We start from the raw sequence: 12545 nt of genomic DNA, 5'->3' as shown, positions 1-12545 counted from the left end.
TCAATAGCCTCGTCAATGGAGGAGCTAATCTACTGCAGTGGCATGGGGCTCAGTGGTTAGCACTGCTGCCTCATAGCGCCAGGGAGCCGGCTTCATTTCCAACCTCAGGTGACTATCAGTGTAGAGTTCTCCCCATGTCTGCGTTGATTTTCTCCAGGTGCTCTCGTTTTTTCCCACAGTCCAAAGATATGTCCAGGGATGTGCAAGTTAGATAGATTAGCCATGTGAAATATAGGGTTAAAGGGTAGGGTCTGGGTGAGAAGCTCCTCAGAAGGTCGGTGTGGGCTGAATGACCTATTACACACAGTAAGGATTCAATGATCTCAAACTTAAAAGGCGCACAGCCTTTTGAGAGAGAAACGTCTGGACTTTTACTAGCCTTTGTGTGAGAAATTGTTTCCTGATTTCCTGCTAGCTGCAAGTTAATTTGATATCTATAGACGCATCAGTTACAGATTGCTTGGATCTCTGAACCCGGTGCATAGACACCCTCGATTAGTGGTAATCATTTCCATGCACTCTTCTGTTTTAGCTCTCGATTGGCAGATAGAATTAAATCATTTCAGATGACATGCATTCTGACATTCTTGGCGGTCAATTGGTGCGGAATGTTCTGCACCGGAGATGCCTAACACGTAACAGAAAGTCTATGGCTGACAGAAAAATAAAAGCCATTTATTTTCAGTTGAATGTATTTTTGACATCTATCCACCAGCGAGTGTTAACGGAGTTCAAATGTTAAACTCACTGTACTCCCCTTTCTCGTCAATTGTGTCGAAAGCACAGTGGGCCAGATGTGTACAAAATCTTTGACTAAAGTCACCTCCTCAAAGCGTGATTCACCAGCATGCTGCTAAGACAGAATCTGCTCGCAAGTCATTATTCCGAGCATTAATGAGGCTGCTTTTTTGTTCAACATTTATTTTAATTTCAATACTGGGTTTTGATGAGGGCCTCAGGCATGGCTGGTGAGGTAAAATGATTGAGTCTGACAACCCAAGAGATGAGAGACTCTGGCTGAGTAAGGCAGTCTCTCCCAGCTCTGCCAGGAGGTTTTATCCCTCAAACACAGCGTCTCTTGTTTTTAATCAACAGGGAATAACAGTATTAAGGTTGCCCAAGGTCAAGGAACGATGACACATGACTATATTTAATGCTGTTCTGTGTTTGATTATTTGACCTGCTTTTTCAACAGTTTACCTATCAATGTATGTGGAAGGATGCTGGGAGGCTTTAATGTTTTTCACCCTATTTGCATAATGGACCATATTAGCACCAAACGTTGAGGTATAACAGCAGTAAAATAACAAACAGGGATCATACACAACAATCAATGCCCTCTTGTTCATTCTTGACTTCCATTAAGCATGTTCTTTCCATTCACCAGCGAAAAAGTCTTGGGGAGCTGAGGTTATTCATGTGGTAAAGCACTTTTCAATCTGAGGGTCCAGGATTCTAATCCAGGTAATGGTTTGGAGGTGCACTGGTAGTATCTCTGCCTTGGGGACAATGGATGTGGCTGCTGTGGTAATGTGTCTGATGTTGATATTTAAAAAAAAGCTCTGACATGTTAATTCAATCTTTATTAAAGCAAACTATCCCCACAATATTTCACAGACAGAACAAATTAACTCCAACAGCAGCATACACTCTATCTGCATCACAAGTAATATTCATTCCATAGAAATGCCAACAAGAAACATTCTGATGACCACCTATTTCACATTCAGTGGTATTACTATCACTCAATTCCCCACTATTAACATCCTTGGGGTTACCATTGACCAGACATTTAACTGGACTCACAACATAAATGCATTGTCTACATAAGCAGCTCAGAGACTCGGAATGATGAGGGAAGTAATCCATTTCCTGACTCTTCAAAGTCTGTCCATCATCTACAAGGCACAAGTCAGCCCACAATGACATACACCCCACTTACCTGGATGGGTACAGCTTCAACACTTGGGAAGCTTGACACCATCCAGGGCAAAACACCCATCTTGATTGGTGTCACATCCACAAGCATCCACTGCCTCTACTACCGATGCTCAATAGTAGCATTAAGCATGTACTATCTCTAAGATGCACTGCAGAAATTTGCCAAATATCCTTAGACAGCACTTTCCAAACCAACGACTTATTCTAGAAGGACAAGGACAGCAAATAGATGGGAATGCCATGACCTGCATTTTCCTCTCCAAGCCACTCACCATCCTGACATGGAAATATATCGCCGTTCTTTCACTATCACTGGGTCAAAACCCTGGAATTCCCTCCCTAACAGTATTGTAGGTCTACATGCAGCACATGGACTGCAGTGGTTCAAGAAGTCAGTGCACCACCACCTTCTCACAGGCAATACAACGAGAAAAGAGACAGTTATATCTGAGACAGTGTTATATCTGAATGCACGCAGCATAAAGAATAAGGTGAATGAGCTTGTGGTGGAGATTGAAATTGTCAGGTATGACGTGGTGGGCATCACGGAGATGTGGCTGAAAGGGAATCGGGATTGGGAACTGAATATCCAAGACTATACAGCATATTGAAAAGATAGGCAGGTCTCCAGAAGGGATAGGGTTGCCTTGTTAGTACAAAATAAAATTAAATCAATAGTAAGAAACAAAGTTGGGTCAAATGGTGTAGAATCGGTATGGGTAGAATTGAGGAACCACAAAGGAAAAAAAACATAGTTGGAGTTACATACAAGTCTCCAAACTGTAGTCAGGAGCTGGGGCACAAGATACACCAGAAGATAGAAAAGATGTGTAGGAAAGGCAAAGTTATAGTGATCAGTATGCAGGTGGACTAGGAAAACCAGGTTGGTAGGGGATCGCAAGAAAAGGAGTTTGTGAAATGTCTATGAGATGGCTTTTTGGAACAGCTTATGGTGGAGCCCACTCGGGAACGGGCAATGTTGGATTTAGTGTGTGCAAGAGGCAGACTTAGTAAGGGAACTTAAGGTGAAGGAACCCTTAGGAGGCAGTGACCATAATCCATTTGAATTTACTCTGCAATTTGAGAGGGAGAAGATAGAATCAGAGGTAATGGTATTACAGCTGAATAAAAACAATTACAGAGGCATGAGGGAGGAGCGGGATAGAATTGACTGGGAGAGCAGCCTAGCAGGAAAGGCAGTGGAACAGCAATTGCAGGAGATTCTGTGAGTAACTCCGGAGATATGGCAGAGATTTATCCCGAGAGAAAAGAAGGATGGTACAGGGAGGATGAGGCAACCATGGCTGACTGGGGAAGTCAGGGATAGCATGAAAGCAAAAGAGAAAGCATATAATGTGGTGAAGGGCATTGGGAAACCAGAAAATTGGGAAGCTTCTAAAGACCAACAGAAATAAGGAGCGAGAAGGTTAAATATGAAGGTAAGCTAGTCAGTGATATAAATGAAGAATATAAGAGTTTCTTTACATATATAAAGAGCAAAAGAGAGACAAAAGTGGACATTGGACTGCTGGAAAATGACACTGGAGAGATAGTAGTGGGGAAGAATGAAATGGCTGAGGAGCTGAATAATTACTTTGTGTCAGTCTTCACAGTGGAAGACACGAGTAAGATCCCAAAAATTCAAGACAGTGAGGGAGAAGAGCTAAGTATAGTGGCCATCACCAAGGAGAAGATGCTAGAAAAACTGGGTGGCCTGAAGGTGGATAAATAACCTGGACCAGATGGACTAACCTCAGTCATGGGTAAGATCCTGGAATCCATGGTGAAGGATGAGATTTTTGAATACTTGGAAGTGTTTGGTGAAATATGACATAGTCAACATGGTTTCATCAAAGGGAGGTAATGCCTGACAAATCTAGAATTCTTGAGGAAGTAATGAGCAAGTTCGACAAATGTGATCTACCTGGACTTCAAGAAGGCCTTTGACAAGGATGCTACTGAGTAAGATAAGGGCCCATGGTGTCAGGGGTAAGGTGCTAGCATGGATAGAGGCTTGGCTGTCTGGCAGAAAGCAGAGAGTGGGGGATAAAAGACTCATTATTAGGATGGTAGCTAGTGACAAGTGGTGTTCCGTAAGGCTCAGTATTAGGACCACAACCTTTCACTTTGTACATTAACGACCTAGACGAAGGAACTGAGGGCATTCTGGCTAAGTTTGCAGATGATACAAAGATAGGTAGAGGGACAGGTAGCTTTGAGGAGGCAGGAAGGCTGCAGGATTAGATTAGATTAGATTAGATTACTTTTTAGATTAGATTAGATTACTTACAGTGTGGAAACAGGCCCTTTGGCCCAACAAGTCCACACTGCCCCGCCGAAGCGCAACCCACCCATACCCCTACATGTACCCCTTACCTAACACTATGGGCAATTTAGCATGGCCAATTCACCTGACCTGCACATCTTTGGACTGTGGGAGGAAACCGGAGCACCCGGAGGAAACCCACGCAGACACGAGGAGAACGTGCAAACTCCACACAGTCAGTCGCCTGAGGCGGGAATTGAACCCGGGTCTCTGGCACTGTGAGGCAGCAGTGCTAGGAGAGTAGGCAAAGAAATGGCAGATGGAGTTCAATGTGAGAAAGTTGACGTCATGCATTTTGGTAGGAAGTATAGAGACATGGATTATTTTCTAAATGGGGAGAATATTCAGCAGTCTGACATGCAATGAGACTTGGGAGTCCTAGTTCAGGATTCTCTCAAGGTAAACTTGCAGATTGAGTCAGTAGTTAGGAAAGCAAATGCATTGATGGCATTTATTTGGAAAGGGCTAGAATATTAAAGCAGGGATGTACCTCTGAGGCTCCATAAGGTTCTGGTCAGACCACATTTGGAGTATTGTGTGCAGTTTTGGGCCCCATATCTCAGGCCCTGGAGCATGTTCAGAAAGAGTTCATGAGAATGATCCCAGGAATGAAAAGTTTAACATATGAGGAACATTTGAGGACTTTGGGTTTATACTCAATGGAGTTTAGAAAGATGAGGGGGGATCTAATTGAAACATGCAGAATACTGAATGGCCTGGACAGAGTAGATGTTGGGAAGATGTTTCCATTGGTTGGAGAGACTAGGACATGAGGGCATAGCTTTAAAGTAAAGGGAAGATCTTTTAAAACAGAAATAGGGAAAAACATCTTCAGTCAGAGAGTGGTGAATCAATGGAGTTCATTGCCAAAAAGGCTGTGGAGGCAACTCATTGAGTATATTTAAGACTGAGGTAGATAGGTTCTTGAGTATCAAATGGATCAAGGGTTATGGGGAGAAAGTGGGAGAATGGGGTTGAGAAACTTATCAACCATGATTGAATGGGTGGGTAGACCCATGGCTGAATTGCCTAACTTCTGCTCCTATGTCTTACAGTCCAACTAGGAATGGGCAATAAATGCTGGCCTGCCAGTGATGCCCACATCTCACAAGTGAATAAAAGTTTGTACTGTTTTCTGTCATATTTTGTATCATTATGCAGCTAAAGAAACCATGTTACTCATGTCAAAGCACTAAGCTTCTATATTATTATAGAAACAATATAACAAAGATATAACAACGAACTGTGGGCACTGGAAACCTGAAACAAAAACAAACTGCTGGAAAATCACTGTAGGTTTGGCAGCAATTATGGAGAGAAAATAGAGTTAATGTTTCAAGTTCAATAATTTCTGATTTTGTTTCACCAAGTTCCTAAATTCACTGTCTTAACCCAACAACCTGTCCCCATTTTTCTCCTTCTTTAAGAAAACCTACTACTTTGACCAAGTTTTCAGTCATTTGATTTCAGGTCAAAATGAAAGCTGAAATTCCACTTCAGCGCTGAGGGAGATGTGGTTTTGGGCAAAACATCAAACTGAGTCCTACCTGCTCTCCTTGTGTGATTATATAAAGGATTCTGTCCCACTGTTGCAAGAAGAACTGGAGAGTTCCTCAGCTAAGTCATCAGGTCATCCTAGCCTTGCAGTTTGTGGCATTATGTGTAAATCAACAGAGTTAAATCGATTTTTCTCCCCAAATACAGCGACTATAGTTCAAAAGTACTTCTTTGATTGTAAAGGGGCATCTTCAGATGTGAAAGGTGCTCTAAGATTAATAGGTACTGTGTCAAGTCCTGGTCACCCTGTTGTAGGAGGGATACTATGAAAGCTGGAGAGTATTCAGAAGAGATCTACCAGGATGTTGCTGGCAATGGTGACTTTGGGGCATTTTTCACTGGAGTGCGGGTAGTTGAGGGTAACCTCATCGAGGTATAGGTGAGGTGAATGACGAGTGTCTTTTTCCTAAGGGTTGGGGATTTCAAGACTCGGGCCATATTTTTAAGATGAGAGGAGAAAGATTTACAAAAGCATGAGGGGCAACGTTTTAACACAGAGTGGTTTGTGTGTGTGCTATGAACTTCCCAAGGAAGTGGTGGATGTGGGTCCACTTGCAATGTCTTAAATGCATTTTGATAAGTACATGAATAAGAAATGTTTGGAGGGACATGGGCCAAGTGTAGGCAGGTGGGATGAGTTTAACCTGGGATATGGTCGGCATGGGCTGGTTGGACCAAAGATTCTGTTTCTGTGCTGTATGTCTCGATGTCCTCTCCTTTCTTTAACTGTGAGTGAGGAGAATTCCACCTGAACGCTTCTTTCTTAAAGTTAACTTAAGGATCTTTGTAACTTGCATTATCTGTTTGAAAAGCACTTCATAATGGGCCATGTTTTCCATGTGTTTCCAGGTAATCAATGCGATTGAGCAGGATTATCGTTTGCCACCACCCATGGACTGCCCAGCGTCCCTGCACCAGCTCATGTTAGACTGTTGGCAGAAAGACCGAAACTCCAGACCCAAGTTCGCCCAGAACGTCAACACTCTCGACAAAATGATCCGGAATCCTACCAGCCTGAAGACCATGGCCACCATCACCGCAGTGTAGGCATTTCACCTCTTCTCAATCGCATGCCAGCCATTGGTGACACTGTTACCCAGTTGGTTCTGCATGTGGCAGTGGTCATCAAGGCTGACACATAGAGATCAATTTCAGTCCCTATTGGGTACCACATGTTGCTCCCTGTCTGGCTAGAGGAGATAAAATCCATAGAAACGCAGAAAATGGAAGCAGAAAGAGGCCACTCGGCCCATTAAGCACCTGCTGCCATTCAGGATAATCATAATTCATCCTCTATCTCAATGCCATACCCCTGCTTTCTGCCTATACCCTTGCTCACTGTCTTCCCCATATGTTAGCTCACTGCTCATACCCAAACTTGCTTCCCATACCATGGCTCTCTCCGCAGACCCCAACTCTCTCCCCATACCCCAGCTCCCTCCCAAAACCCCAGCTCCCACCCCATAATCCAACTCTCTCCCCATACCCCAACTCTCTCCCCATACCCCAGCTCCCTCCCAAAACACCAGCTCCCACCCCATAATCCAACTCTCTCCCCATACCCCAGCTCCCTCCCAAAACCCCAGCTCCCACCCCATAATCCAGCTCTCTCCCCATACCCTAGCTCTCTCCCCATATCCCAGCATGCTCCCCATACCCTTGCTCGCTCCCCATACCCCTGAGCATTCCCCATACCCCAGCTCTCTCCCCATACCCCTGAGCATTCCCCATACCCCAGCTCTCTCCCCATACCCCTCCGCACTCCCCATACCCCAGTCCTCTCCCCACATCCCAGCTCTCTCCCCATACCCCTCCGCACTCCCCATACCCCAGTCCTCTCCCCATACCCCAGATAACTCCCCATACCCCAGCCGTCTCAGCATGCCCCAGCCCTCCCCCATGCCCCAACTCGCTCACCATACCCCAGCTCGCTCCCCATACCCCAGCTCACTCCCCATACCCCAGCACTCTCCCCTTACCCCAGCTCCCTCAACTTATCCCAGCTCACTCCCCATATCCCAGCTCTCACGCCATAACCCAGCTCGCTCCCCATACCCCAGCTCTCTTCCCCACCCCTGCACTCTCCCTATACCCCAATTCTCTCCCCATACCCAAGCTCTCTCCCCATACCTCAGTCCTCTCCCCATACCCCTGTGCGCTCCCCATACCACAGCTCTCTCCGCATACCCCAGTCCTCTCCCCATACCCCTGCACACTCCCCATACCCTAGCTCTCTCCCCACACCCCTGCGCGCTCCCCACACCCCTGCGTGCTCCCCATACCCCAGCTCTCTCCCCATACCCCAATCCTCTCCCCCATACCCTAGCTCTCCCCCCATACCCCAGCACTCTCCCCATACCCCTGCTCTTTCCCCATACCCCTGCTCTTTCCCCATACCCCTGCTCTCTCCCCACACCTCAGCTCTCCCCCCACACCCCTGTGCTCTCCCCATACCCCTGCTCTCTCCCCGTACCCCAGCTCTCTCCCCATATCCCAGTTCTCTCCCCGTACCCCAGCACCCTCCCCCGTACCCCAGCCATCTCCCCATACCCCAGCTCTCTCCCCTTAACCCAGCTTTCTCCCCTTAACCCAGCTCTAACCCCAACGCTACACCCTCCAAATACCCCAGCTCTCTCCCAACACCCAGCTTGCTCCCCATACACCAGCTCTCTCCCCATACCCCTGCACTCTCCCCATACACCTGCGCGCTCCCCATACACCAGCTCTCTCCCCATACCCCTGCACTCTCCTCATACCCCTGCGCGCTCCCCATACCCCAGTCCTCTCCCCCACCCCTGTGTGCTCCCCATACCCCTGCGCGCTTCCCATACCTCTGATCTCTCCCCCAACTCCTACGCTCTTCCCATACCCCTGCGCGCTCCCCACACCCCTGCGCACTCACCACACCCCTGCAATCTCCCCATACACCAGCTCTCTCCCCATATCCCAACTCTCTCCCCATTCCCCTGCTCGCACCCCAAACCCTTGCTCTCACCCCATACTCCAGCTCTCTCTCCATATCCCAATTCGCTTCCCATACCCCAGCTCTCTCCCCATACCCCAGCTCTCTCCCCATACCCCTGCTCGCTCCCCATGCCCCAGTACTCTCCCCACACCCCAGCTCTCTCCCCACACCCCTGCTCTCTCCCCACACCCCTGCATGCTCCCCATACCCCAGTTCTCTCCACATACCTCAGCTCTCTCCCCATACCCCAGTCTGCTCCCCATACCCCAGTTCTCTCCCCAGACCTCTCCCCATACCCCAGCTCTCTCCCCATACCCCAGTCTGCTCCCCATACCCCAGTTCTCTCCCCAGACCTCTCCCCACATCCCAGCTCTCTCCCCAAACCCCTGCGTGCTCCCCATACCCCAGTCCTCTCCACATACCCCTGCTCTTTCCCCACACCCCTGCACGCTCCCCATACCACTGCGCGCTCCCCATAACCCAGACCTCTCCACCTACCCCCGCTCTCTCCCCATATCCCAGTCCTCTCCCCATACCCCTGCTCTCTCCCCACACCCCTGCATGCTCCCCATACCCCAGACCTCTCTCCATACCCCAGTACTCCCCATATCCCTGCTCCCTCCCCATACCCCAGCTCTCTCCCCATACCCTAGCTCTCCCCATATTCCTGCTCCCTCCCCATACCCCAGCTCTCTCCCCATACCCTAGCTCTCTCCCCATACCCTAGCGCTCTCCCCATACCCCAGCTCTCTGCCCATACCCTTACTCTCTCCCTATATCCCTGCGCGCTCCCCATACCCCAATTCTCCACCCATGTCCCAGCTCTCCACCCATACCCCAGCTCGCTCCCCATACCCCAGCATTTTCCCCATACCCCAGTCCTCTCTCCATACCCCTGCATGTTCCCCATACCCTAGCTCTCCCCATACCCCTGCTCTCTCCCCACACCCCTGCATGCTCCCCATACCTCTGCGCGCTCCCCATACCCCCGTCCTCTTCCCATACCCCAATTCACCCTCCCCATACCCCTGCATTCCCCCCCATACCCCATTCACCCCCCCATACCCCAGCTCTCTCCTCAAATCCCTGTTCTCTCCCCACACCCCAGCTCTCTCCCCATACCCAAGCTCTCTCCCCATACCCCAGCTCTCTCCCCTTACCCCAGCTCTCTCCCCTTACCCCAGCTCTCTCCCCATACCCCAGCGCTCTCCACATATTCCAACTCGCTCACTATACCCCAGCTCTCTCCACTTAACCCACTCCGCTCCCCATACCCCAGCTCTCTCCCCATACCCCAGCTCTCTCCCCATACCCCAGCTCTCTCCCCATACCCCAGCTCTCTCCCCAAACCCCAGCTCTGTCCCCATACCCCTGCTCTCCCCTACCCCTGCACTCTCCCCGTACCCCAGCTCACTCCCCGTACCCCAGCTCACTCCCCGTACCCCAGCCCTCTCCCCGTACCCCAGCCCTCTCCATGTACCCCAGCCCTCTCCCCAAACCCCTGCTCTCCCCATAACCCTGCTCTCTCCCCATACACCTGCTCTCTCCCCGTACCCCAGCCCTTTCCCCGTACTCCAGCCCTCTCCCAATACCCGAGCTCTCGTCCCATACCCCAGCCCTCTCATCATGCCCCTGCTTGCCCCATACCCCAGCTCACTCCCCATACCCTGCTCTCACCCCATATCCGAGCTCTCGCTCCATACCCCAACTCTCTCCCCTTACCCCAGCTCTCTCCCTATACTCCAATTCTCTCCCCATAACCCAGATCTCTCCACATACCCTAGCTCTCTCCCCTTACCCCAGCTCTCTCCCTATACTCCAATTCTCTCCCCATAACCCAGATCTCTCCTCCACCCCTGCACTCTCCCTATACCTCAGCTCTCTCCCCATACCCCAGTCGTCTCCCTATGCCCCAAGCTCTCTCCCTGTACCCCTGCTCTCTCCCCGTACCCCTGCTCTCCCCCTGCCCCAGCCTTCTCCCCATACCCCAACTCTCTCCCCATACCCCAGTCATCTCCCCAAGCCCCAAGCTCTCTCCCTATACCCCAGCCCTCTCCCCGTACACCCGCCCTCTCCACGTACAACCGCCGTCTCCCCGTACCCCAGCCCTTTCCCCATACCCGACTCTCTCCCCATACCCCAGTCTCTCCCAATGCCCCAAGCTCTCTCACTATACCCCAATCCTCTCCCCATACCCCAAATCTCTCCCTGTACCCCAGCTCTCTCCTCCACCTCTGCACTCTCCCCATACACCAGCACTCTCCCCATACACCAGCACTCTCCCCATAACCCTGCTCTCTCCCCATACCTCAGCACTCTCCCATGACCCCAACTCACTACCCCCCCTGCACTCTCCCCGTACCCCAACTCTCTCCCCATACCCCAGTCCTCTCTGCTTACCCCAGCTCTCTCCCCATACCCCTGCTCACTCCCCATGCCCCAGCTCTCTCCACATACCCAGGCCCTCTGCCCATACCCCTGCACTTTCCCCATACCCCTGCATCCTCCCATACCCCAGCTCTCTCCACATACCCCAGGTCTCTCACCATGCCCCAGCTCTCTCCACATACCCTTGCGCGCTCACCATACCCCAGCTCACTCCTCATACCCCTGCTCTCCCCATACCTGAGCTCTCTACCCTTACACCAGCTCTGTCCCTATACCCCAATTCTCTCCCCATACCCCAGCTCTCTCCCCATACCCCTGCTTGCTCCCCATACCCCAGCTCTCTCCTCCACCCCTGCACTCTCCCCATACCCCAGCTCTCTCCCCATACTCCTGCACTCTCCCTATACCACAGCCCTCTCCCCGTACCCCAGCCCTGTCCCGGTACCCCAGCCCTCTCCCCATACCCGAGCTCTCGCCCCATACCCGAGCTCTCGCCCCATACCCCAGCTCACTCCCCATACTCCTGCTCTCCCCCATACATCTGTTCTCTCCCCATACCCCAGCCCTCTCCCCGTACCCCAGCCCTCTCCCCATACCCGAGCTCTCGCCCCAAACACCAGTCCTCTCACCATGCCCCTGCTCGCCCCATACCTCAGCTCACTCCCCATATCCCAGCTCTCTCCCCATACTCCAGTCGTTTCCCTATGACCCAAGCTCTCTCCCCGTACCCCTGCTCTCGCCCCGTACCCCAGCCTTCTCCCCGTACACCCGCCCTCTCCCCGTACCCGAGCCCTCTCCCCATACCCCAAATCTCTCCCTGTACCCCAGCTCTCTCACCATACCCCAGCTCGCTCCTCATACACCTGCTCTTCCCATACCTGAGCTCTCTACCCTTACACCAGCTCTGTCCCTATACCCCAATTCTCTCCCCATACCCCAGCTCTCTCAACATACCCCAGCTCTCTCCCCATACCCCTGCTCGGTCCCCCTGCGCCATTTCGCTCCCCATACCCCAGCTCTCTCCCCACACCGCAGCTCTCTCCTCCACCCCTGCACTCTCCCTATACCTCAGCTCTCTCCCCGTACCCCAGCCCTCTCCCCATACCCCAGCCCTCTCCCCGTACCCCAGCCCACTCCCCATCCCCCAGCCCTCTACCCATAAATCAGCTCTCTCCCCATACCCCAGCTCTCTCCCCATTCCCCTGCTCTCTCCCTGTACCCCAGCTCTTTTACGTACCCCAGCCCTCTCCCCATACCCCAGCTTGCTCTGCATACCCCAGCTCGCTACCCGTTCCCCAGTCCTCTCCCTATACCCCAGCTCCCACCCCATACCCCAGCTCTCTCCCCATACCCCAGCTCTCTCCCCAT

At 51.1% G+C, this 12545-nt stretch overlaps 1 protein-coding gene across 3 annotated transcripts in view; it reads left to right on the top strand.

Moving 5' to 3' along the window:
* LOC122555678 (ephrin type-B receptor 1) overlaps positions 1–12545 on the top strand; it is a 505782-nt gene that overhangs the window by 447509 nt on the left and 45728 nt on the right. For all 3 annotated transcript variants that reach the window (XR_015759253.1, XR_015759252.1, XM_087993907.1), the window contains exon 14: positions 6674–6867. Coding sequence is in view for 1 of the 3 variants with exons in the window: in XM_087993907.1 (XP_087850033.1) it covers positions 6674–6867 (194 nt within the window). In the remaining 2 variants the exon portion in view is untranslated. The remainder of the gene's footprint in view (positions 1–6673; positions 6868–12545) is intronic.

The sequence above is a fragment of the Chiloscyllium plagiosum genome, unplaced genomic scaffold, assembly GCF_037043375.1.
Source record: "Chiloscyllium plagiosum isolate Xiang-an unplaced genomic scaffold, Cpla_swu_hap1 HiC_scaffold_13, whole genome shotgun sequence".
Lineage (NCBI taxonomy): Eukaryota > Metazoa > Chordata > Chondrichthyes > Orectolobiformes > Hemiscylliidae > Chiloscyllium > Chiloscyllium plagiosum.
The sequence above is the reverse complement of the archived record's forward strand: the minus strand, read 5'-3'. Positions and strand labels throughout refer to the sequence as shown.